This window comes from Cavenderia fasciculata, assembly GCF_000203815.1.
Source record: "Cavenderia fasciculata unplaced genomic scaffold Scf_Dfasci-G-b-205a01.r1-3, whole genome shotgun sequence".
Taxonomy (NCBI): domain Eukaryota; phylum Evosea; class Eumycetozoa; order Acytosteliales; family Cavenderiaceae; genus Cavenderia; species Cavenderia fasciculata.
Genome location: NW_004457737.1, coordinates 2,202,562 through 2,229,820, shown reverse-complemented (window position 1 = coordinate 2,229,820; position 27,259 = coordinate 2,202,562). Strand labels below are relative to the sequence as shown.

Here is a 27,259-nt window from a genome sequence, read left to right as displayed (position 1 = left end):
CCAGTTATAATAAACTTTACCAACTAAATTATTATTATATATTATATGTTTAAAATATGAATATTCACGTGTGTTTATTCTTTTATTACTTTTTGCGAGATATTTGATTAATTTAATTTTAATGGAACAGTAGTTATTTTCGAGTTATGTTTTGAACCTTTGACTGGAATCGATAGTTTGTTGGATAACATAAATGTTAGGTCTGGGATACGAGACATGACATCGTTTAATGAATTTGGCAAAATACTTTGTTTGGGAGCAGGGTCAACACCCAATAGTGCCGATGGTTCCACCGTTGTTCCAATGTTTATCATTTTACTGGTAGAGCTACTACCTGTAGAGTCCATTCCAGTAACAGGAGAATCCATAAAATCCAATGTAGTAACTGTCGATTGAGTTCCTGTTGTCAAAATACTTGTAAGTGGTTTCAATGGTTGTGAAATTCTTTCTTGTTCTATTTTTCTCAACTAAATTAATTATAATATTAATATTTAATTTTCTTTTGCTCTATTATTAATTTAATTATTACTTACCAATTCCATTGATTGTTCATTTAATTGTAATGAATGAATAAATTGTTTCTCAATATGAGAATTTTTAAATACAAATGGTGAAGGTGGTGCGTTGAAGGATGATTGATCAGATTTTTGATAGATGGTTTGATCCATTTCCGATGATTTTAATATAGTGTCTAGTGTTGTTGTTTTCTTTTCTTTTTCATTTTCTTTTACTTTTTCTTCTTTTTCTATTTCCATTGAATCTTTCTCATATACAATGAAACAATTTTTGTTTTGGTTTAGTATTTTGTTGATTGAATCTTTGACACTTTCAACAGTAGTTGCTTTAGAAGAGGTGAAAGCTGTCGATGAGGAAAATGAAAGTGGTGTAGATGTAGTAGTGGTTGCATTTGTAAAATTGTTATTATTATTATTATTTGATGTTGTTGCACTAAAATCTCCAAAGTCACCAAAATCATCACCGTCGCCATTGTCACTTTTCAATGTTGATTGATTTTCGTTAAAGTCTCCAAAATCACCAAAGTCTTGGTCATTGCCAGTGGCAGCACCAGAATCATCTTTGAAATCACCAAAGTCACCAAAATCATCGTCTTGGTCTTGGTCCTTGTTTGAAGCCGATGACGATGGAGGTGGAATGTTAAACATCTTGTCGTCATTGTCTTCCTCGTCTATTGCCTCTTGGAATATACTATTGTTGGTTGGTACAAAGTCTCTTGATGCCTGTCGAGAGTGAGAAAGGTGTCGAAGTTGAGGATCAAGTGACAATTCCAATGGTCGACTCTTGACTTCATCATTTTCAAAATCTTCCTCTTGATAGTCATGATCCTTTACTTGCTTTTGATCTTTTGTTTCTTTTTGCTCTTCCTCTTCTTCCTTTTTTGTTATAAATTGGTTAATGTCAATTTCAGAACTTGATTTGATTGGTTCCGAGAAACTTTCAAATGAATCATCCTCTTCAATTTGTGGTTGTTCTTTTGTTGAAGAAGAAGATGAAGAAGAATCTTTTTGTAGTTGTGATTGTTGTTGAATACCAGAAGATAAATCAAAATTAATAATTTTTCTAACTGGTAATGGACTATCCTCGAAACTATCCGAATTGATAGGTGGTGTTGACAATTTGTTTTCTTCTTCAAAATTAAATGAATCCTGTACATTTTTTTCTTCCTCTTCTTCTTCTATATTATTCTTATTACTTTCTTGAAAATCAAAGTCATTATTATTATTATTATTATTTGTTTGTTGTAGTATTACATCGTTATTTTGATTATTGTCCAAATTAAAATTGACATTATTATTATTCTTTTCTTCTTGTTCTTCTTCTTCTTTTTTGTTATTATTATTATTAATAAAATCATCAAAGCTAACCTCGGCGGTTTCGGTTGGTTGTTGATTACTACTACTGCTGCTGCTGTTGTTAATGGTATCTGTTATTATTGATGGTTGATTGAATCCACGTAATTCTTCTTCTAATGATGGTATATCATCTTGTTGTATATTATTATTATTATTGGTATTTTCAAAATCATCAAATGATGATTCATCTTCAATTTTAGGAGGTTCTTGTTTTGGTTCATCATCAAATGTAAATGATTCTGACTCTGATTTTGATTGTTCTTCCTTCTTTTCAATATCATCTACAATTGGCAAAGATGATGATGGCTCGTTTATGGTTGGTTGTTCAATAAATTCTTCAAAGGATGGTTGTTCTTGTTCTTGTTGCTTTGGTTCCTCAAAATGTGATATTGTTGTTGTTGTTGGTTCCTCCAATTTAATATTATCAGAACTTCCAAAGTCACCAAAATGATCTCCAGATAAAGATGATTGTTCAGTTGCCTTTTGTGGTGGTGATGTTGATGATGATGATTTGATCTCTTCTTCAAATGACTCTAATTCTATTTTTGGTTCTTCTTCTTGTGGTTGTTGAGTCAAAGAGGAGGAAGAAGTATTTGAAAAATCTTCAAACGATGGTTGTTCATCGAGTTGCTTATTTACTGTCAAACTATCATTATTACTATTACTATTAAAGTCAAAGTCATTGTTGTTGGATGTTGTTGTATCATTTGTTCCATCACCAAAATCACCAAAATCATCAAACGATGGTTGTTGTTGTTGTTGTTGTTGTTGTTGTTGTTGTTGTTGTTCCTTTGATGATCCAAAACCATCAAATGAAAAATCTTCAGTTTCCTTTTTGTTGTTTGTTTCTCCTTCAAAACTAAATTCATCTTGTGTGTTATTGGCATCACTTGCAAATGATGTTGGTGGTGTTGCTGTTATCTTTCTAGGTTCTTCTACTCCAAAGTCAAATGAATCTGATTCCACTGTTGCTAGCTTGGCTTGTTGTTCAATATTATTATTACTATTGAGGTCATAGAATGGATCCGACGTAGGATTAGAGGAGGAGGTGATTTTAGATGAATAGTCAAAATCAAAGTCACCAAATGATTCTGATCCTGTGGTTGTTGATGTTGCTGTTGTTGTTGTTGTTGCAGTTGGTTTGTTATCAAAGGTAAAAGCATCAGATGTTCCGAAACTACTTGTATTGTTGTTGTTACTAATACTGCTGCTATCACCAAAGTCCAAATCATCTAATAGTGATAAAGATGATCTGAGTGGAGGAGATGAAGTCTCAAATGTATCGAATCTTATTTGATCGTTGATAATGTTGTTTGTAGATTGAAGAGGAGGTGTTGATTCAAAGTCACCAAAATCAAAGGCTGAGTCTTTGTTGTTGAGGTTGTTTGAACTGGATGATGGAATAGGAGGAGGATGTGGAGCATCAAAATCAAAGAGATCTTGTTGATGTGGTTGTTGTTGTAGAGTACTGTCTAGTGATGTAGTTTGTTGAAATGAAGAGAAACCATCATCATTATTCACTGACATGGAGTTGAATGTACTATTGTTGTTATCATTATTGGTGGTGGTAAAGTCACCAAAGTTAAACTCATCATCATTATCTTGCTTGTGTTGTTGAGTTGTATCTATGATATCAGAGGAGGAGGTAAGAGGAGGAAGGGGAGGAGGGGGAGTAGCTTCAAAGTCTCCAAACTCGTCATTAGTATCGGACATGTGTGTTCTCTCTTCTCTTCTCTTCTCTTTCTTTGTGCTTGGATGTTATAGGCAAATATAATATATATATATATAAATATATAAACGGTTGTATCTGTATGATTGTAGTTGCAAGAAGAAAGTAAAAATAAACTTGAACAGTGAAAAAACATTCTACACACACACCAAAAATATCAAAATTAATTTTTGATTGTTAACAATCCTGTTTTGTTGAACCTCTTTTAATCCAACTTGTTTATCACAGGTTTCACTTTGGAATGACATATTATTATGAATGTTTATATCTATTTCATCCTTGGAATTAATGAAAATGATGTCACCAATCCAATGAACTTAAAAAGGAATGTCTCACACTAAATGAAAATGATGGTCAGGACCAGTTCTTATGGTGTCACAATGTTGGTCTGGTACTCATTCGGTGCGGCGGGAAGTTGTCGCGTTCCAAAGGCCGTGAGGTGTATTTTTTTTAAATTAATTAATATGAAGGGCTGGCTTGGTCAAAAATGTCATAGGTACCTCAATCAAATACCAACACAACCAAATAAATATTTTTAAAGATTAAAATATAATATATATTTGCTTGAATGATAGATAGATAATACACATTATTTTAAATAAATAATCAATAAAATCTACACAAACTCCATCACCAAGTCCATAATTAATAGTATTTAAATTAATTGTTGATTTAATTTAATTTTGGGTGGGTCATCAAAAAAAAAAACATTTGCAAAGAGGACAGAGAAAAGAGACACAATTAGATAAAGAGATATTGTATTATATTATCATATTGTATTCTATTCATAGGTTTAAAAGGCTATCATTAGAATGGACACTACTATTCCATTTATAACATGCATACAGATTCAAGTAGTAGTTGTAGAGAGGAGAAAGAATAGATTGAAATGGATGATTCGAATAACCGGTCAACGTATCATTGTGTAGAGACGACGGCGTCGTCATATCGCATAGAAGAGTCAATGGGTTAATAATATCACCAACCGCCACCCTTCCTTAAAGATTTATAAATATTTATTTATGAACCGTAGGGGGTGGGAGGATCAACAGCTCAAACAATACAAAATCAATCAAAAACAAACCCCCCCACCCAAACAGAGTCATTGTAGAACAAAACAGAGTACTTTCAGATTATGACTAGAGTACATGATTCTCGCAGCATCCCTCCTTAAACAGTACTGTTGGTCGCTCTCTCCCACACTCTCTCTAAAGATGGTGGTGTTGTCTGCATCATCATCATCATCATCAAGTACATTCCTTCCTCATCATCCTTTTTTGACAAGTTTGGTCTACCACCTGATCTCTCTCACCCACCCACTAACCGTATGAATACAACATTACATCATCGATAAATCCATCATATCAATCAATCAAACAATCAAACAATCATTTCAATCCATCTGTTTTCAACCCCCTCTTTCTCTCTGCAATGGTGTGTTTATGAACGTTAAAAGAGAAAGAGAGAGAGAGAAACAAATCAATGATTGATTGACACAGAGTGTTGTGTTGTTGTTGTTGTTATCTGATTGTTTAATATGGTTTGGTTGGGAAGAGGACTGGACTGATTTTGGTTTGGTTTTCAGGTTTGATGTGCTTCTGCCATTTCAGATCAACTTGGATAGATAGCCCACCATCGTAATGTGTTTGAGTGAGTGTTTGTGTGTGGGGGTAGGGGGACGTGAGTAGTGATTAGGGAATGAAGAGGAGTGTGATGAGGAGAGTAGTATATGCTTGTTTGCTCTCAAACTCAAAGACTGGCAGATCAGAAGAATGACAAAATTCTTGGGTGGGTTCTGCCATCCATAGCACTCACTACTCTCTTAATTATTATTACTACTACTACTACTATAGTGTATCGCAGCAGAGATAAATATTAATATAAACTTTGTGTGTGCGTGTTTGGTTGTGTCAACATGTGTCTGTCATACATCACCCCCTCTTATATATATAATATATCATCAATCTAAATCCAAACAAGCAAACATACAAAACAAAACAAAACAAAACCAACAACAGCAACAACAACAACACAACAACAATAATAATCAAAGATTACAAATATTTTATTTACTTAATACTGTTTTATAGTACTACACTTTTGCCATTCATTCCAATCCAATCTACACTTTTTATTATTTATAAAGCATACTTTATATATATATATATTTTTTGATATATATTAATTTTAATTCTATCTATTATATTATCTTTATATCCATATCTATCCATTTACACATAATATATATTACTCTCAAATTTAAATAATTATTTATTATATTTTATTATATTATCCCGCCAATATTTCATTTCACTTTCTTTTGTTTTTTTTCCATCCAATCTTTTTTTTTAAACTTTTTGGATTTTATAATCAACATGTCGTCTTTTAATACTTGGCCAAATAGAGAATTGCCAATGCAACCATCTCATCATCATCATCATTCCAAAGGAAGTATTCAAAATTATTATAGATATCCAACGGATATTCACCAACAAGGGAGATACACCCAACACTCTCATGAACCCGTACAATCTTTGATTCACAGTAGTAGGACATCATCTACTTCGTCGTCTCCTACTCCATCACCAACTCTAAATTATTGGGATGGGGCAGAATATTTTAATACTGCTCAACAATTGGTAAATGATATGGGTCTAAAATTAAATCATCCATCAACAATGACAAAATATGGTATGTAAAATTAATAATAACAAATAACAAATAACAAATAATAATAATATTTATTAATTTCGGTCACTTTAGAATATAAATTATTTTTGGCATCAATTCAAGATGAAATTGAATCAATTGAAATGAATATGTATAGATTATTTAAAAACAAGGATAAGGATTCACAAAAAGTTCCTTCACTTTCAAAGGGTAATGGATTTAATTATTTATTTATTTTTTGGAGTTGATGATTGTTGTTTCATTTATTAACTAATTATTATTATTTGTTTATTTTAGAATATTCAATTAGTTCATTGATTACACCAGATACAGAGGTTCAGAGTTATAGTAGTCAATCGTCAAGAGATCAATTTATTTGTTCTGATTTTAGTGATGCCGATTTTGATGATTTTCCAGACTCTCAAGATGAGGAAGAGACCTCTCGACCATTTAAATATCATAAGGCAGTTGGTCCATCTCCTTGTCCGTCACCATTGCAGTCTACTCAATCCTCTTCTAGTAGTTCTACTACAAATGGTGGAAATCCAAATACTGAATGGGTTACACAGATGCTCATGACACTCACTGATCAACATGCACATCATCAGCCCAAATCATCAAGATCGTCAACCCCTCCTCCTTCAATTGATTGTACTACTCTTGCCAATACAAAATCAAAACCAATCTCTGGTGTAGTACCCTCCTCTTCTCCAACTGCTCAATACCAACCAATAGCTCCAAACCCATTCCAATTAATGAAACTCCAACAACAACATCAACAATTTCAACAACAACAACAACAACAACATCAATTAAAAATTCACAGGGATGATTCTATTAATAGAAATCCAAAAGTTTTCCATCAATATCAACCATCATCATCATCATCATCCAGACCATATCAACAACCAAATCAACCGAACCAATTAATCCCATCACCTCCACCACCTCCACAGTCATATCTATCACAACCCAATTCACCTCCACAATCAATATCAAACATACATAATAATAATAATAATAATAATAATAATAATATGATGAATAATAATAATAATAGTAAACAATTTGTCTTTTATCAATTTACACCAAATGAAAATAAGAAATTGATTCCATCAGAAGTAATTGATCTTGATCAAGATCACTTTCAACAACAACAACAACAACAATCTGATGGTGTTGACAATTCCAACAACTATTTATCACCTGACAATTCATTCGAAGATGACCAAACAACCGAATCCGTACTATCACCAGACAAATCAAAGGCAAGCAGCAGCTGCGTTGGCAGTCCAATAAGCAACGACCAGCAACAACAACAACAACAACAATCAGCAGCACAGATGCTGAAAAAGAAACGAGGCAAACTACCAGGAGAAGCCACATCAATTCTCAAAAATTGGTTGTACCAACACAACAACAATCCATACCCAACCGAAGATGAAAAGGTAGATCTCTCCCAAAAGACCCTACTCTCTTCCAGTCAAATCAATAATTGGTTCACCAATGCCCGTCGTCGTATTCTTCCACGTCAAAACCAACACCAACAATTCAAAAAAGGATTACAGTTTCCACTTCATCATCACCATCAACAACAACAACAACACACCGAACAATATCCTTAATGTCGGAAAATTAAATTACAATCCAACAACAGTACACTTTGGATTTGAGTATCGTAACAATAAAACAAAAAACCCCTACCCTATTTATTTATTTATTAAACTGTATTGATTTATTGATTTATTTATTATTATTTATTTATTTGAAGAACAATATCCCAGGGACATGTCTCTCTTTAGATGACAAACCCAAAAAAGGTTGGGTATGTGAAAAACGAATGGACAAATCAGAATTATTTATAATTTTAGTGTAAATAACATCACGAGCAGGGGAGAATCGAATAAACTTTAATTATATTCATTATTATTGTAACACTACTTTGGATTGATTTCTCTGTATCATTCATAAACTCTATATATCCCATTTAGTCACTACTTTTTAGATTCGAATAGAACTACCCACAACAACGCATCAAGTGAACGATCACCTGACACATACAAACATAGATATAAAATGGTACTTGATATAGAGATAGAGAGATATAGAGATAGATAGATTTTATATTGTAAAGAGGAACTTAACTAACTATAACAACGATTTAGATTCATGGAGTATTTACATTTAATAGACAAGGAAGGATGAGACTATCTCGGTGGTACTCTACCTATACACAAAAAGAAAAAGATAGATATCTTCGAGAGATCACTGGACAGGTACTAAGAAGACGTGAAAAGGATTGTAATTTTATCATATGGAGAGAATACACCGTCGTATATAAACGTTATGCTTCTCTCTTTTTTGCTATGATTGTTGATAACAAAGACAATGAACTCATTACATTGGAAGTTATACATAAACTTGGTATGACAGACACAGAACAATATAGATATATATATCATATGATTGGTACACAAACTAACCACTTTGATATATTCTTTTTTTTATAGTTGTCATATTAGATCAAGCATTTGAAAATGTTTGCGAATTGGATTTGATTTATGGTTTTGAAAAGGTATATTTAATGATGAATAATGTTACCAATATGGTATGGAAATCAATCTAATTAATCTATATATATATATATATTTAGGCATATTTATTATTGGATGAATTTTTAATTGGAGGAGAAATGCAGGAAACTAGTTCAAAGATTGTTTTGAATTCAATTATAGAAGGTGAAAGTTATGATCGATATTTATTACTAAACCAGGCATTAGAACAAAGTCTATAAGGACAATTGTGGCAACGACGACGACAACAACAACAAACGCATAAATAATATTCACACAAAGACTACTCTCGATCGAGTTTCAAACCTTTTCCGAATTTGTATAGATTTTAAAATTAAATAATATAATAACACTTGTATTTAGACGATCCTATTATATATATTCATCATCATCATTATGTTGTCATCATGTCACATGATGTGATTGATTTATCTCTCCAATTAATTTATTATTATTATATCGTTGATGTTGATAAATGGAATTCTATTTCTATTTCTTCTATTTTGATAATTATTATTATTATTTTGATTATCTTTTTTATCATCGCCATCACCATTATCATTATTATTATTATTATTATCATTATTTGTCGATGTTGAAGTTTGATCATCTTGTTGTTGTTCTTTTTTAAGTTTTTTGAAAGCAAAAACTCTGTAAATTCTTAATGCTTCCCATTCCTCTTTGGAAATGGTACCTTGATCATTGAGACAATGCATTTTATGGTAAAGAGATTTGTTACCGTCAGAGGCATCTCTTTCTCTTTCAATAAAAGTATGGAAATCTTCATCCTGTACCATCTCCAAATCGTATTCCTTGGCAACTCTCGACAATACCGTTGGATCGACCAAATATTCATCCAAGCCATCAATGGCATCCTCTAAAAAGAATTGGTATGCGCACCCAAATTCTTCAAACTTTGGTTCATCCTCTTTAAATTTAATATTAAATACTGAATTTCCAAATTTGTTTGAATTGTTTTCTTTACATTTTTCACTAAATTAATAAATAAACAGTCCAATCAGTATTACATATATAAATATATATATATATTTTGATTTGTGATCAACTTACACTATATATTGAGAGTCTGGGAAATTACCAATAAAATAACCACCATCTTTCAAGACAGAGGAAACATTTTGAAGGAAATTACGTACACTCTCCTCTGAACGGAAAGAATAATGAATGGCAAATTGACAGCTGACAAGATCAAACTTGACGGTTGGAGGAATAGCTTGAAGTAGTTTTGGAGAGAAACAATCACAACAGATAAAGGTGGTGTTGAACTGAATGTTTTTGATTCTTTCATTGTGACGTTCTACTCCATCCTTTAAAGAATCCAAAGCAACGTCGGCAATGTAAAGAGTAGAGATTGATGCCTTTATCCATTTTTGAAGATCTCCTAATTTACCACCACAGATATCAAATACACTGTCATCTCGATTGACATACTTTTGAATCATCACAGATTTGACCCAATTATTTGTATTCTTCATATTCAATATACGACTTTGATCTCTAATATGTAATGGTATATTGGTTCTTTGTCCATAATGTTCTGATATCGATTTGTTAATTGTACCATATGGTTCATTATTGTTGTTTTGTTGATATTGATGTTGGTGATGATTTTGTTGTTGGTTATTGCCATATGGATTATATCTATTATTACCACCTCCACCTCCTCTTCCTCTACCTCCTCCTCTACCTCCTCCTCTATATCCACCACCACCTCTATTATTATGATCATTGTTATAATCTCTTCTATTATTATCATTATTATTATAATCTCTTCTATTATTATTATTATAGTTATTATAACCTCCTCCTCCTCCTCTTCCTCTATAATTATTGTTATTATTATATGGTTGTTCTACATTATAACTATTGTTATTATTGTTGTTATATTGTTGAGGTTGGTATTGTTGTTGTTGAGGTTGTTGGTTATGATTATTATATGATTGTTGTTGTTGTTGTTGTTGGTCTGAAGGATTATAACTATTATTATTATTTGAATCAGTATTTAAACTATTGCTATTATTATTGTATTGATATTGATAATGATCTTCATGATATATATCGTTGTTAGTATCTGACATATCTTGTCTTGTCTTGTCTATTGAACTTGATAAATCTAAATTAATATAAATAGTTTTAATGCTAAAGACGAATGCTGAAGATGTAATGTTTCAAAACGAAAAGAATTTAATTTATTTAATTTGTTTGTTTGTTTGTTTGTTGGATGTTGTAAATATATTGTTGATAAAATACATATAAATAAATATACATATATTAAAAGGAGGAGTAATATGAATAAGATGAAAGAGATATGAATTAGACACGAACGAAAAGAGTAAGTAAGTAACAAACTAACTTGTTGTTGTTGTTTACTTCTTTTGGAGGTAACATTCACATGCACACTTGGGGTATACCATGTTCCAGGCATTGGCAGCAATGTTGGCATTGGCAGCAGCACTGGCGTTGGCAACGACGTTGAGGTTACCAGAGACGTTGGCGGCAGAGACGAGCTTGATGACGTGACCAGCAGCAATCTTGGTGGCAGCGTCACAGATGATGTTTACGTTACCGGCAATGTTGGCAGCACCAGAGGCAATGATGACTGGGACGGCTTGGATGGCACCGGTGGCATCGGCGTGGACACGGGCAATGAGGTTGGCAGTTGGTTGGATGACGACATCACCTTGGACGTTGAGGTTGGCATCGATGTTGTTACCAAAAGTACACTTGGTACAGGCCATCTTACCGACACCGTTGAGGGCACCCTTGGCAAAGTTGATTTCCTTACAAGAGATCATACCATCACCGTTCAAATCAATAGAGGCATCAGCGTTGGCGTGGATGAACTTGTCACCAGTGATGGTGATTGGCTTGGTGACGATAACCTTTCCAGCGTTTTGGAGGTCATTGACAGCACATTTACCGTTGACGATGAGGTTACCTCCGGCATCAATCAAAATCTTACCGTTGATTGAGGTATCAGATGCAAGCTTGCAAGTACCAGCCTTGGCAACTAAAATAAGTCAAAGAAAAAGAAAAAAAGAAAAAAGTATGTTAGAATGAATATTATTATGAATGATTAATTATTAATTATTATTTACCATTGACAATAGATTGGATATTTCCGACGGTTTGGATACCACTGTTAATATTGGCAACACCATGGATCTTAATGTTGGAACCATCGCAAAGCTTGGTGGCACCGTTGATATCAGCAGCTCCGACGATGTTGAGGTTGCAACCCTTGTTGAGGTTGAGGGTAGAGGTTGGGGCAGTGGTGATCTTTCCGCAAGAGTGGGTGACCTTGTTACCGTTCATGTTGAGGATGGCGTTGGCATTGAGGTTGGTGTGACAGTTGAGGGTAGAGGCGGCATTGATGTTACAGGTCTTGGCAATGTCGATCTTGGCAGTGGTGTCGGCTTGGATACCGGCGTTGAGGTTGGTAAGACCTTCGAGGGAGATCTTGGAGTTGGCGAGGGCAAGCAACTTGCTGTTGATTTCAGCGTCGCTCTTTAAGTTGAGGATGGCGTTGGTAATGGCGGCAGTTGACTTGTCGGCAGTGTGGAAGATACCGTTGACGTTGGTGATACCTCCGTTGACGTTGAGAGCACCGTTGGCGTTGACCTTGATGTCACCGACGTTGGAGTTGTGGGCAATATTGCAGGTGGCCTTGTCGTCAATGATAAAGGTCGAGTCTGGCTTGGAGTTGATACCCTTGGCACAGTTGGTGATACCGTTGGTGAGGGTGACGGTGGATTGCGAACCGATGGTAAGTGGGTTGACAAAGTGACAGTCCTTGGCGAGGTCGAGCTTGGCGTTGTCGAGGACTTGGACGACAGAGTTTCCAGAGCAGGTCATACCACCCAAGATCTTGGCATCACAATCGGCCTTTACGACGATGTTGGAGAGGTCAGAAAGGTTGATCTTACCGACAACGTTGGCGTTGGCGTCGAGAAGGAGGGCACCGTTGCCAGAGAGGTTGATCTTGGAGGTGGCGATGGCCTTGAGGTCGGCACAGGTGAGAGCACCGGCGTTGACATTGAGTGAACCGGCACCAGTGAGGTCGATCTTGTGACAGGTGTTGAGGTCACCGGCAACGTTGGCAGCACCGTTGAGGATGGTCAAGATGGAACCAGCAGTACCCTTGATACCACCAGTAAAGTCGCATTTACCCTTGTTGACGAGAACGTTGGCACCAGCATTGACGATGATTGGGGTGAGGAATTGCGAGTCAGCGTTGAGGTTGACCTTGGCGTTGGCAGCGAGGTTGAGGATGGATTGGTCGAGACACTTGATACCCTTGTTGAGGTCAATGTTGGCACCAGTGTTGACAAAGATTTGACCGGTTCCCTTGACGATTGGCAAGGTGTTGTAGGCACAGTTTCCAGAGTGTTTGACGATACCACCGGCGACAGTCAAGGCAGAGGTGTCGGCAAAGAGCAAACCATTGATGTTGAGGGTACCACCTTGGACGAGTACCTTACCGGCACAGGCCATGTTTCCGATCGAGGAGATACCACCGAGGACGATTAATTCACCATCGACCTTGATGAGACCGGTGGCAGAGAGAGCACCATTGATGACGAGCTTGGCTCCAGCGTCGACACGGAGGTCGCCGAGGATATTAACATTGGAGTTGAGATTGACGGTACCAGTGGCGATGGACAAGGCACGACAGGTGATTGGTTGTGCAATATTATAAATGGCGCTTTGAGTTCCTTGGATGACTACATCGTCGGCACGGGTGAGTGCACCGCCGACCAAAGCCAACATTGAGTCCAATCTACATGTGCTGCTGCATTTGTCGAGTTTGACTGTTCTGGCATATGCTCCGCCAGAGAGTAAGAGTAATGCAATAAATGCAAAATAGAAACGTTGTAAATACATTGTTTTTGTTGTTTTTGTTGTTGGTGTTACAGTTGGTAGTGTTATAAAACAATAATTATATGATTAAATGATGGATATTAATTATATAATTATTTGTTTGTTGTTGTTGTGTTGGAAATCAAATGAATTCTGTTTTGAAAAGCATGTCTGGACAGAGTTTAAATAGACGGGTCGGAGTGTCTCTTTACAATCCCAACGAACCCCCCACCCATGCTGATAAAACTTGATTCGTTTGTTGATGATGCTGAATGAGATGTCTGATAAGTAAAAAGTGGATTAGATTTAGTTTAGTGATGATGATATTTGATTATGACCATGATTGCCTGAGAGTATATACTGGTGGTTGAGGAAAACAAGAGGAAGAGGAGGTGGAAGGGGGAGAATGAATGGAATCCATTTGGAGTAGTAGCAGGAAGTGGAGAAGTAGAAGGGGTTTGTAAAGAACAACTACAACTATGATGATGATGATAAACCGTGTTGATAAATGAATGGTGGTGATGGGAAATATTAGGGTGTATCGGTGCATGACAAAAAGGTATGATCTTTTAATTCATAGTTAAATTTTTGGGTAGAGCAGTTATCCAGCATATGCTGGTGAGCAGACGTCTGGATTATTGTTGATGTGTTGATGATGATGCTGATGATGAGGATTTTTAATAAAATAAATTACCCGTACATAATCATATGATGGATCTATTATTGGTTTTTAAAACCTGGAAACAAATTCGAACATGTATGGAATTGATGTACACGATCAAAAGAAGAAAGAAAACAGTAAACTTTATTAGGGGGGAGAAATTGACGGGTGGAGAGCAAAGCGAATACGTATGTACAACCATACCAATGTAACCATATCCATATCGACCAGTCGAGTGGACAAGGGAGGGATCGCTCCTCTTTTAGGGTGGAGTATGCAAACCGGTTGAATGTTTGTATTTTAATGGTCATTTCTACAGATATAAAAATAGATTGGTATCTGTCATCTGGAAACAGGAAAAAAAGCCAGAATTTAAATCAAATTGTAAATCACTAGTGCTTGAAAACAATACACTGATTTATCTTTTAATTAAGGGGGTTGGTTACATATTAATTTAAATTAATATCATCACCATATATTGGTTTATTATTATCCTATTTTATTCTACACTCTATCCACAAAAAATACCACAAATTGATAAAACAACTTTTGTGTTTAAGAATAACACAATCAAAGTGTATAATGAATGAATATGGGGTAGGGATAGGGATAATGATTTTAAACAAAAATAGATGTTTATTGTATTATCAATAACAAGGGAGTATACACAATCAATTGATACGTGTGTGTGTGAGTTGATAAATCTATATGAGTGAATGGTTATCCCACTCTTACCACCACTCTCATCAACGTTTTTCCACCCACATCATACATCATCAAAATATTGTAAAAAATCAATAACGAATCCAATCAATTAATATTTATTATATTATTATATTATATTTTAACTGACGTTTATATTATAGTCAATCGTTGCATGATATGGATTGGATGACCAATCACCAAATAGAAAGGGTTTTGGAATATAAAATTCCAAAAGTGGTAGCTCATAAAGATGATTCAAGTTATCATCAACTATACCATAGATGTTGTGGTTTCTCTCTCACATCATAAATGTTTAGTCTGATCAATCCAAAAAACGATGATGATGTTTCTTGTTTACACAAGTTAAATTTCCAAAATAGTTGACAATTTTCCTTTATAACTTGCTAGAGTTTACCAATTCATCGATACTCTATCTTTTACAAATATTTTAATTCGTTTTCCCCCCTAAACAATTGTATCCAATAGAAAATCACTTCCTCAATTATTGGTTATAGCAACCATGTACAATCAATATTTAGAAAATCAAAGAAAGTAAAAATATTTGATGACAATCGATTTTGATTTTCCCAACTTTTTTTTAGATAGATTGATTGATTAATAATTCCATGATGGTGATGATCCAAATCTAATCAAGAAATTAATTTGATTGTCGATGGTGATGATGATGATGTGATTAAAGAATATGTTACAAAGTGTTTAAAATTACGTGTCGGTACAGAATTTAAAAGAGATAGAGAGTTTTGATTTGGATAAAAATAAAATATGTATTTTTAAACAATTTTAATAATATTATTAAAAACGTATAAATAGTTAAAAATGGTTGGTAAAAAAATTATTATTATTATTATGTTATTATTATTTGTTGTTGTTGGAGTTTTGTTGAAAAAGAACCATTAATGTTATTATTAATTATTAAATTAAACAATTGATCTGGTTGAATAGGATCGTGTCAATGGTTTAACAAAGTATGATAGAAAATCTGGTAAGGATGTATTGGATGATCTTGATGGGAAATCGTTGACTTGTTGTAAATCTTCATCACTACTATTGCTAGAGGTAGAATCACCATCATCATAATCATAACTAGATCCATCTTCATCATCATCGTCATCATAATATTCATCTTGAAAAGTACTGCATACTCCACCAAGGTTCATCATTTCTTGTTGTTGTTGTTGCTGTTGTTGTTGTTGATGAGTTGGTGTAGTTAATCCACCAGGGGTAAAGTATTGGGCGTTATAATGGAAATTTTGTTGTGATAGGTTGGGACTGTTGAAAATGGAGGATGGTGCTGATTGCTTTCCGACTAGACTACTACTCTCACTAGATGTATCCAATGACTCATAGTACATAGAGTGAAGTGAATCTAGAGTGATTGCATTGTTTACTTCTTGATCTGTGACATTTAAAATTAAATGTTGCATTTCTTTCATTGTCAATGTTCCATTTACAGTCGTCCATGGATGATTCTTGATTTCCATCAATGTAATTCTTGTTAATGGATTTCTATCAAGTAATCGTTGAATTAATCCTTTTAATTCAATTGATATTTCTCTTGGGAATTGAATTCTAAAAAAAACAACAAAATTAATAAAAGAATAATGATGATCATTATTAAAATTAATCTTACTCTTGACATTGAATTTTATCAAACATATCAATTAAACTATCACTATTAAATGGAACATTTGCAAAAATTAAACAATATAGACTAATTCCTAAAGCCCATATATCAATTGCTTTACCTGAAATTGAATTTATATCTAAATAAATAAAAAATAAATTAGAAAACACATAGGTTTGTACAATCCATTAGAATAATATATTTACCTGGATTCTCTTTACAAAGTTCTGGAGCTAAAAAGGCAGGACTACCCTTTGAACAGTTTAAATAATCATTGTTGTCAAATATATGTGAAACAGAAAAATCTGTAATCTTGACTTGCCCATCCTTATTTACTAATAAATTTTCTGGTTTAATATCCCTATGTATAATCTTTTGTTCATGTACTTTTACAAAATCTATTAATATTTTTCTAAATGTTATCAAACTTGATTTTGATTGACATACAATATTCCAAACCATAAACAATATCTCTAAAATATTTTCTTGCCAAATTTTCAGACATACAATGGTTTTGAGTAATATCACATGTACTCATTATTGATCCTCCTTCTATATATTCCATAACTACATAAATCCTATCTTCATTTGGATCATTGATAACCTTAAAGGGTTTTAAATTAATATTATAGGATTAAATTGTTTAAACTTATCTACACTTACTTCATACATCCTTACAACATTTGGATGATTAATTTTTTTCATTATTGCGATTTCCTTGATTACTTCATCGTATGATAAACCCTTTGCTCCCAATGTTTTCTTTTTCAATCTAATTTTGTTATAAACTTTTACAGCCTAAATAATAAATATTTATGGTTAGTTTGTTGATAAAAATAATGACAATTAAATAATATCTATATGTACTACTACTACTACTACTACTACATACATATAACATATTGTTATCTTGATGATAACAAAGATGAACTTTACTATGTGATCCAGTACCCAATTTCCTGACAAACACATATTCATTTACAATTTTAAATCCATCTATATCTCTCCCAGTTTGAACTTTCATGGTTTCCTTTGTATTACTCCTTTGTCTATTATATATTCCATGATTGTTATTATTATTATTATTTACATTATTGATTTGTTGATTATTTTGATTAGTAGAATTATTATTATTATTACCGATCATAAATGAATGTGATACGGTTTGACTATTTACATTATTATTATTATTATTATTATTATTATTATTATTATTGTTGTTGTTGTTGTGTACATTGAATTTTTGTTGTTGTAATAATGGTGAATTTTGAATTGATTGTCTACCCATTGGATCACTCATGACCGCACTACCAATCACGGGTGACATGGTGTAGACACTATCGCTTCCATTACTCATGGATGACAATGGTGCTTTGCTTCCACCCATTGCCGTCGATGATGCCAATATTGAGGATGAATGGAGTTGATGATGATGATGATGACTATTGAATGCATTGTCATTGCTCGTTGTCGTCGTCGTAGGTACAATGTTATTTACAGTAAAAGAGGTGGTGGTGTCTCTGTGAAGTGGTTGGTATCCGTTTGTCAGAGACGACGTTGACGACGAAAGCGAAGACAATGAAGGTGATGTAGTGATGGATGATGAAGTGGTGGATGTAGAAGACGGGCTATGACGATGACGATGACGATTACGCTGACGACGTTCTTGTTTCTTTTTGTTATTGTTATTGTTGGTTTCGAATCGTGTGGCTACCCTTTGACTATTATTATTGTTGTTGTTGTCTCCATTCGTACGACCCAACGGCGATGATGATGCAGCAGCAGACGATGAGGTCGATGTTGATGATGATGATGATGAAGACTGATATAACTTGAAAAACTTGAATGTCTTTTTCGAAGAGGAAGAGTGATGGCGATCGTTCAACAATATGCCTGCTGCTGCTGCTGCTGTTGCCGGACTATAACCTCCCCTCTCGATTGATTTGCTGCACCAACAACCCAGTTTTCTTTTGCTTGTTTTCCCAAAAATATGTTCTAAAAGTTCTTTTCTTTTCTTTTCTGTTTATTCAATAAATAAATAAATCAATAACTAACTACTATGTACAATGATGATTGATTGGTGGATTGATGATGATGAAAGAAATGAAGAATAAAATTGAATTTGAATACTCTATTCCCACAAGAGACACACACATACACACACAAATTAAAAATTAAATAATTAAATTAAATATTATTGGGCCAACTGTGAAGATGTAAAGATTAAAATATTAAAAGTGTGTATTTGTTTGTTTGTTTGTTATAATGTATTATTAATCATCTATCTATTAAATACATTTCTCAAAGGGAAGCATCCCTCAACCCATATTATTATAGTGTCATATGATAAATGATTTACTAATGAATTAGGTCCAATTCATTGTCAATGAATGAAAATGATTTCCATTGGCTCAAAATTTAAAATTAAATATGTGTGGGGGTTTGAACCAGTTTTCTCTTCTTCTCCACCTCCTTATTTGGGTAAGTTTTGGTCTGATTTACGTGAGGTTACAACTTATAATATGTGTATGTGTATGTGTAATAAAAAAAATGGTACTATAGTGACGAGACGATTTATTATTTTGTTAAAATGTCAACACCAGTGTCTGTAACCAAGACAGTGTGTTCAAACTGAGCGGACCATCCTCCTCCCAATGTCGACATTGTCCATTTATCATCCCACTCTTTCCATTCGGTATATGGTTCTGTAGATTCTGCAATGATTGGTTCAATCGTAAATATCATACCAGGTTCCATGACATGCGATAGATCATTTTTAACGTGGAATATAAATGGTGCTGTATGGAATTCCTTTCCAATACCATGACCTACTAAATGTGCTGGGATACCAAATGAATGTTTATGTACCAATGTTCTATAGAAAAAGAAAAAGAATAAGAAATGATGATGATGATGATGATGATGATAAATAATAATGATTTTTTTTTTGTATACATTTATACATACTGAATAGCATTACCAATATCAGAGAATGGTCTACCAGGTTTAACAGCTTTAATACCAGCTTCCAAAGCTAGTTTAGCAACTTCAACCAATTTAGAGGCAGCTGAATCAACTTGACCAACTAAAAATGTGGCCGATGTGTCTCCATGGTATCCATTGTAGTAGATGGTAACGTCGAGGTTAATAATATCACCTTCATACAATGGTCTATTGTCTGGAATACCGTGACAGATGACCTCGTTGATCGAGGTGCACAGTGATTTGGGGTATCCCTTGTATCCCAAGGGTGAAGGGTATGCGCCACGCTTGATAATCTCTGCATGCACCAATTTATCGATTTCATCGGTTGTTATACCTGGACGCACCAAACTACCAGCATACTGTAATACTTCGCCTGCAATCTTGCATGATTCTCTCATTGCCTTTATAGATTCATCATTGTGAATTGTAATATCATCTTCCAAATCATATTCAATTACAGGTTCTCCATTTACTATAAAACAAAAAGAGGTTTAGGTTTAGTTTTGACCAATATATATTTGTATTTGTATTTATATTGATATTTATATTTACCATATGGAGGAACAGTAATATGAGTTGGTACATGTGATTTTGGTGATACGGTGCCAGCAACGATAAGGTTATTGGCACTACGATTCAACTTGAGTTGCATTGATCTCTTTTCTTTTCTATTCATTGGTTTAGCTTCACTTGGTTTGGTAGAGTTTATAGTTTCTGGGTTGGCTTGTTGTTTGATGAATTGTTGTAATTCATCTACTTTATGTTCTTTGATCATCGATGATCTTACTCTATCACTATTCCTTTTCTTTCCACTTGAACTACTACTACTACTATACCAAGCAGGTGATGATGATGACGAAGACAAAGATGAACAAGATGAAGTTATACCTTTTGTCAAAGTATTAAATGTTGATGATAAACATCTTTTTGAAAGTACATTGATACTTTGTTTATATAATAAACTTGTTATCATTCTATACTACTTTAGATATATCTATATATGTATAAATTAATTATATTAATGACTGCAGTGTAAAGACGAAAGTTTGACAATGAAATGTTTAAACGAAAAACAGCAAATTATTAGATGGCCATCAAACCTTCTAAATTGAATCATTCAAATAGATATCTAGATATAAAAGAGATACAAAGAGATAGATAGATATAGAAACAAAGATGAGAAAGGGATCTAGATCATCTTTGATGTATACTATTATTCCCATGTTGGGAGTAACAGCAGTTTCATTCTTTGCATTACATCATTTCATGGAACACAAGTACGAACGATGGGATCAAAAGAGTTTAGGTGACCCAAACAAGACTACTCCCACCTTGGAAGAAGAATATGAAGTATATATAAAAGAGTGAGATAGAGAATACTGTAGAGGAGAATTATTAACACTTGTATTGTATTGTTGTTGTTATAGAAAATGACTAAAAAGATTGATCTTTCAAAATGGGAAGCAAAGTCTGTTCCTGGTAGAGACTATAAGAAAGAAGAATAGAATAGACACAAACAAAACAACAATTGTATATATATAAAGAATCAATCAATCAATCAACCAAAAACAAACTATGGATGATGGTGTATTTTTTGGGGGGATAATAATGAATTATTTATTATCCACATCATAAATATTTATTACACATTAATATTGTACGATGAATGAATGGATGGATGAATGAACCAACAAACCAACAAACGAATGTTTCAAGATAAAAGTTTTTTTTTTTTTTTTTTGGATTAATTATAATGATGATAATAATACTACTATTGATAGATGGATAGATTTAAAATTGACCAACCAATATCATTGCAAATGAAAAGATAATGGTACAAAGGTAGATGGGAGCCATGATGGTGGATGCTGGATTATCCTGCTTTTTATGTTCAGCTACCTCACTTGGAAGAGCAGCACCAGTACTCGAGATGGATTCTTGAGTGTATGGTTCCTCTTCGATGGTCTTTTCAGATCCATTTGGTCCTCTGAGACACTTTTCTTGTCTCTCTCCCATTTGTGCGACTCTCCAAGTTGCATTACCCATGGTAATATCATATTCCTTAATCTTCATCACTCCATCCTTGGCGAGATAATCCTTTACCAATTCAATAGTTCTAGTTTTTTTTCAAAACAAATTGGATTAATATTAATATTAATATTATTATTTACAGCTCGTCTCTCTCTCTCTCTCTCTCTCTCTCTCTCTCTCTCTCTCTCTCTCTCTCTCTCTCTCTCTCTCTCTCTCTCTCTCTCAACCTATATATACTTACAATGGCCCAGTAGTTGCCCATTTAAAACCATCTCCTTGATTTTCACATGCTGCTACACTAAAAAGAGAAGAAAAAAGAAAAAGAAAAAAAAGAATTAGAAAAAAAAGAATGATTATATCTATCTAAATCATACCCTGGATATTTTGGTACAAAACCTGAACTAGTACGGAATTTAATGGTTTTAACACCAGTTTGGAAGATTGAATGTGGAATTGGAATGATAAAAGATCCCATTGTACTATAAATAATTAAATAATAATAATAATAAATAGTGGTGTTAGAATGTATTATATCCATTATTTGATTATAAATCATACATTTTCAATAATGATTTTGGTAATAATTTTGCCCAATCATCTGGTAAAGATCCAACACATTCACCTTTACATTCTCTACAAAGTTTAAAGTAAAAATAATTAGTATATTGTGGAAAAGGGTGGATGAACGGTTGGGAATACAAACAATGAAGTAAGGTTCAACTTTGAAAAATGGTACCAAATATAATGTTGAATGTAGATATGTTCACCCAACTTGATGTCTGTAAGGTATTTGATATCTTCAACTTGTGGCAATGCAATGGCAAATCCAGGTGATGGTAAATCCAACTTTGTTACATGTCCATCTTTACATTCCCAATGAGTAGATGGAGTATTGCAAGAATCATAATCAAATTTCCATCCATATTCAAATTGTTGAGAAATTCTATTTAAGGAGTATACTATAAATAAATAAATAAATAAAATGATTAGTATTAAGAATCTTCAAAAAATAAATAGTTGGTTGGATACATACATTCAGCCGAATCAATTGAATAAGATGGACGAAGAGATATTACAAGGAATAATAATAATGCTAAAAATCTATACATTTTTTCAACAAAGATTTGAATACTTTTGAAATGAAGTGAATGAATACAAATAATAATAATAGTAGTAATAATAATAATACTATCTATAACTATAAGCAAAGATGAGAATTAATTAAACTAGTTTTATAAATCAGCTTCAAGAATTCATATGATTTTTAAATTTATATCTGAGAGTACTTTTATTGTTCATTGAACCAGGTGGTAGTGGTAGTGGTAACTTTAACTAGTGGTATTTGCTCTTCAATGATAATTCCTTGATCCTCTTTCCATATAAAACTAAAAACCTAGTATACACTCCACTCCTCTCACACCACTACCACCAAATTTTAGAAACTTCACCAATTTTTTGTTTAAACATCTAATGACTGAAAGAAAGTTTTATAACTTTATTTATCCATTTTTAGTTTAGTTATTGGATTTTGTTGTCAACTAATATAAAACTAAAAAAAATAATTTTTAATAATAAAGTTGGAAACAACAAACTAAAGGAAAAATGAAAGTTGTTTGAAATAATGAATATATTTTATCTGATAAAAATTATATTATACCATTAATACTTTATTTGAGAGGATACTCTGATGTCCAAAAAAAGAAGAGAGCTCTCTCTTGTCAAAAAATAAAATAAAAAAACATGAAGAGTCGCGATCCTCCATCAAAATTTAATACAAACATCATCCAAAACCTACACATCATCATCATCATCATAGTAAATCTATTGATCAATTTGATACTACTATAATAGATCACAAGAGATAGAGAGATAGATAATAAAGACAAAAGAGAAAAGAGAGAGAGTGAAATAAAGAAAGAAATCATAGACTTTATCCTTCTCGCTCGCTCCCTCCACCCTCCCTACCCACCCTCCCCCAACCTTCCTTCTTTCCTCTTCTTCTTCTTCTTTCTTCTTTTAGATAAGAAGGCAGGCTATATATTGTACTAGTAATGAAAAAGAATGAAGAGATTATAATCACTATATGGTATGTTTGGTTATTATTATTGACCAAGAAGACAAATTAATAATGATATCATACATCTACTATCTATCTATCTATCTATGATCTATCTATATCTTTAGTTTGGACAACTCTAAATTCACAATCAATGGAGATTATTCACCAACAGATCGTTGGACATCACAGTGTATGGCAGTGGTTCAACAACTCAATTGTTTGTTGACTGCGAGTCTACCCTTTACGATCTATGTCGTAACAATGGCTGGAGAAAAGTATGTTATTTTAGTATATATATATAACAAGATGGAGTCACTTATACTCTTCTCTCTCTCTTTCACCTTTCACCTTTCAATCACAGCCCAAAAGTACATAGTGTTTTATCAAAAGAGAATACATCTTGTTCAAGTTTAAAGAAAATTGGTTTGGGTCATAATTGTAATATAGTAGATTCTCTAACATTGGCTCATCTTTTGTTCAAGAAAAGAGACTCTCCCAACTATATCAAAAAGTTGATCATCTTTTCCGGAAGTCCAACCAGAGCAACGTATGTTTGTAGAATTTTCTAGACAAAAGAGGTAAAAGATACTAATCAAGTTACTCTCTCTTATTTATTGTAGTGAAGACGACATGAAAAAGGAAGGATTGGATTTGTTCTCTAATCAAATATCATTGGAAATCATTAATTTTGGTGATAGTGATTTGAAAGTTATGAATGCTTTGTATCAATCGGCAAATATATTTGAAAATCCTTGGTATTTATAATTATATAGAACAAACAAATGAATTAAATTAGATATTAATTAAACTTTATCTTTATTAGTTATACACATTTTATTGAGGCTAATGGTATGAATACATTGATTGTACAAAATCTTTTAAAATTACATTGGATCATTGTCTATAGAAGAACGTTCCCACTACCAAAGGAAACCACTAAACATCACCATCATCAACATCAACTGGTACCAACGCCAGGTAGTGTTGGTCGTGGTCCATCGATTGTGAGCAATGGTATATGTAAAAAGTCAGCAATAGAGTCTAGATATTATTCTCCAAAATCAAAATACAATATTGTACTAGATCTAACCATACAAAGAAAACCTGTTGATATTCCACCTCCTCCCCCTCCTCCTTCTAATAATAAGCATTTTGATAAAATGGATACTGAATCAAATATGGTTGATGATAGTCAAATAGAGAATCAAGAAAAATATAAAAATAACAGTAATAGTAAAAGTTTAACAACTACTACGACAACAACTTCAACATCATCATCATCAACATCACCACCTCCATCACAACAACCATCTCTACATTTAAATGCACATAGAGAAATGTTGTTTTTGTACAAAAATAGTGTATGTACATTGACAAAAAACAAATATATCTTACTTTTGGTACAAACTAACTAATATTATCAATTCTAGAAAATATTAATGGAATTTCCAGCAGGTAAATGTGAATATAAAAATAATCTAGTTGTACCATTTCCACAAAAGGGTGTCATTGCACTTTTAAAAGTGGGAATAGTGCATTTCCATTTGATTTGGAGAAATCTATCAACAATGAAAATTGATAATGTATGTAGAATCATATTGGATATCTTAATAATCATCTATATATCTAATATATATATCTTTCTTCTTTCTTTCTCTACTTTACCTTAGTCATATGTATTATCATATAATGAAGTTGATTTATTAAAAGTTGATAAACAATTTACAAATGACAGAATGTTTTATTTTAAATTTAATATGAATGGTCAAGTTAGTAGTAATGGTGGTAGTGGTGAAACCAACTCATCATCATCAACATCATCGACTGAATCATCAAATGAAAGAGCGAATCAAATCATTACTGGAAAGAGTAGTGTTGGTGGTGGTGGAGGACAAAACACACAACACTTTTTTGTATGGCCACAATACCAAGATGAATCAAACAAAGACGACTATTTTATCAATTCATTTAACAGTTTTATACACAATGAAGAAAAGAGAGAACGGTCACAAAAAAAGATTGCCAGTTTGGTCAAATTCATCAACCTATCGCTCTCCAACAACACTGCTCAGTCACAACTTGTGCAGTTGGCGTCGGGCAACACTAACAGCATAAATGGGAGTGTCCATCAAAATGGACGCACTACCAATGTAACATACAAGCCTGTTCGAGCATTGACGCCAAAACAATTTGTTCAACTCTATAAATCGAGGGAAGAGGGTGGTGCTACAAGTAGCGGTACTGCAAGAGAAATGGAAAAGGAAAAAGATATAACCCTTAGCATCAAACCACCACAATCAAGTTTATTTCCTGATCATCAATCACAATCTTCATCCTCTTCTTCCTCTTCATTAAAACACTCAATGACATTGTTACCATCATCCTCATCCTCATCATCATCATCATCATCATCATCATCATCCTCTTCAACAACAACAACACAAGATAATAATAATAATAATTTAAATTGGAATGATAATCCAATTCATGTTGCAAAGCATATTAGAAGAAACAGTGAGGAATTGTTACCATCCAAACCATTGGATATAACTTCATCGTTTCACTCTTTGAAGCGACGACATGCACATAGTAGTAGTAGCGGCAGTAATAGTCTACGAGGCCATGGTATCAGTAGCAGGTCAGCATCGTTCCGTCAACCACTCTCTCGATACCCCAGTTTTAATCCTGAAGAGGATGAATATGACAATAGTAGTAACAGATTATCACCAATCATTTCACCATCATTATCATTTGATAATAACAGCAGCAACAACAACAACAACATCAACAGTAGTAATATGGAAAAAAGAGTAGCAGAAGCATTTAAATTGGGATTCAAACTTAAAAGTTTATTGGGCGAAAGTAACAGTAGTATTGGTAGTGGAAGAAGCAATTTGACATCATCTTCATCGTCATTAACGTCATCTCCTTCGATTGGAGACCCATTTATATCTGGTTTTTCAAATTCGAGCGACACTGAGAGCAATGGAAGCACAACTGTATCGGGTAACAGCACACCTATTGGCTCGCCCATGTTGATGTCAACGAGTCATCATCACCTTCACCGATCAGTATTCCTCGAAGAATCATCTAAACTGAGTCTATTCAAACCACAACCCCTCTCTGGCATACCCCTACCACTCCCTTCTGAACCTCTTCCTATCCCCATTGGTAGTGTACATTTAGAATCGGCTCCATCATCTTCTTCATCATCAAACAGCTCAACACTGGGAACTGTCACTTCATCATCCTCTGCTGCGACAACACCCACCACAAAACCATCATCGTCCTCTAATTTGGTTGATGAGTTAATGGGCAATTGCCCACCCAGCAGCACTGCTGATATTGAAATGATTCAATCATCATCCTCTTCGTCATCATCTCCCCCGTCATCCCATAATTTTGACAACAATTCAAGTGGACAAAATAATGATTGTTAATTAGATCAA

The 27,259-nt window shown here is 33.5% G+C and overlaps 9 protein-coding genes across 9 annotated transcripts; 5 read left to right on the top strand and 4 right to left on the bottom strand.

Moving 5' to 3' along the window:
* Window positions 1-107: 107 nt before the first annotated feature.
* On the bottom strand, window positions 108-3,584 carry DFA_03578 (uncharacterized protein; the record flags this gene model as incomplete). The annotated part of the gene is made up of 2 exons (XM_004363123.1): window positions 108-467; window positions 534-3,584. 2 exons carry the CDS (start codon window positions 3,582-3,584, stop codon window positions 108-110), a joined length of 3,411 nt encoding a protein of 1,136 aa, XP_004363180.1.
* A 2,391-nt stretch (window positions 3,585-5,975) lies between these two features.
* DFA_03577 (homeobox transcription factor) lies at window positions 5,976-7,895 on the top strand (the record flags this gene model as incomplete). Its single annotated transcript, XM_004363122.1, has 3 exons — window positions 5,976-6,291; window positions 6,364-6,480; window positions 6,568-7,895. 3 exons carry the CDS (start codon window positions 5,976-5,978, stop codon window positions 7,893-7,895), a joined length of 1,761 nt encoding a protein of 586 aa, XP_004363179.1.
* A 215-nt stretch (window positions 7,896-8,110) lies between these two features.
* On the top strand, window positions 8,111-9,064 carry DFA_03576 (uncharacterized protein; the record flags this gene model as incomplete). Its single annotated transcript, XM_004363121.1, has 4 exons — window positions 8,111-8,142; window positions 8,462-8,694; window positions 8,781-8,878; window positions 8,924-9,064. The coding sequence occupies 4 exons, from the start codon at window positions 8,111-8,113 to the stop codon at window positions 9,062-9,064; spliced, it is 504 nt and encodes a 167-aa protein (XP_004363178.1).
* Window positions 9,065-9,283: 219 nt separating this feature from the next.
* Window positions 9,284-13,748, bottom strand: DFA_03575 (uncharacterized protein; the record flags this gene model as incomplete). The annotated part of the gene is made up of 4 exons (XM_004363120.1): window positions 9,284-9,836; window positions 9,915-10,967; window positions 11,235-11,874; window positions 11,963-13,748. The coding sequence occupies 4 exons, from the start codon at window positions 13,746-13,748 to the stop codon at window positions 9,284-9,286; spliced, it is 4,032 nt and encodes a 1,343-aa protein (XP_004363177.1).
* A 253-nt stretch (window positions 13,749-14,001) lies between these two features.
* DFA_03574 (uncharacterized protein) lies at window positions 14,002-15,855 on the top strand (the record flags this gene model as incomplete). Its single annotated transcript, XM_004363119.1, has 4 exons — window positions 14,002-14,012; window positions 14,537-14,593; window positions 15,252-15,379; window positions 15,746-15,855. The coding sequence occupies 4 exons, from the start codon at window positions 14,002-14,004 to the stop codon at window positions 15,853-15,855; spliced, it is 306 nt and encodes a 101-aa protein (XP_004363176.1).
* A 173-nt stretch (window positions 15,856-16,028) lies between these two features.
* On the bottom strand, window positions 16,029-20,693 carry DFA_03573 (putative protein serine/threonine kinase; the record flags this gene model as incomplete). Its single annotated transcript, XM_004363118.1, has 9 exons — window positions 16,029-16,680; window positions 16,742-16,874; window positions 16,942-17,133; window positions 17,183-17,339; window positions 17,414-17,533; window positions 17,628-18,566; window positions 19,349-19,610; window positions 19,703-20,192; window positions 20,273-20,693. 9 exons carry the CDS (start codon window positions 20,691-20,693, stop codon window positions 16,029-16,031), a joined length of 3,366 nt encoding a protein of 1,121 aa, XP_004363175.1.
* A 203-nt stretch (window positions 20,694-20,896) lies between these two features.
* DFA_03572 (uncharacterized protein) lies at window positions 20,897-21,225 on the top strand (the record flags this gene model as incomplete). Its single annotated transcript, XM_004363117.1, has 2 exons — window positions 20,897-21,070; window positions 21,148-21,225. The coding sequence occupies 2 exons, from the start codon at window positions 20,897-20,899 to the stop codon at window positions 21,223-21,225; spliced, it is 252 nt and encodes an 83-aa protein (XP_004363174.1).
* Window positions 21,226-21,511: 286 nt separating this feature from the next.
* On the bottom strand, window positions 21,512-22,860 carry DFA_03571 (uncharacterized protein; the record flags this gene model as incomplete). Its single annotated transcript, XM_004363116.1, has 6 exons — window positions 21,512-21,836; window positions 21,993-22,049; window positions 22,126-22,230; window positions 22,310-22,384; window positions 22,455-22,710; window positions 22,785-22,860. The coding sequence occupies 6 exons, from the start codon at window positions 22,858-22,860 to the stop codon at window positions 21,512-21,514; spliced, it is 894 nt and encodes a 297-aa protein (XP_004363173.1).
* A 942-nt stretch (window positions 22,861-23,802) lies between these two features.
* On the top strand, window positions 23,803-27,250 carry DFA_03570 (uncharacterized protein; the record flags this gene model as incomplete). The annotated part of the gene is made up of 8 exons (XM_004363115.1): window positions 23,803-23,837; window positions 23,936-24,027; window positions 24,117-24,357; window positions 24,431-24,565; window positions 24,634-25,171; window positions 25,241-25,393; window positions 25,481-25,723; window positions 25,973-27,250. The coding sequence occupies 8 exons, from the start codon at window positions 23,803-23,805 to the stop codon at window positions 27,248-27,250; spliced, it is 2,715 nt and encodes a 904-aa protein (XP_004363172.1).
* Between the last annotated feature and the right edge of the window lie 9 nt (window positions 27,251-27,259).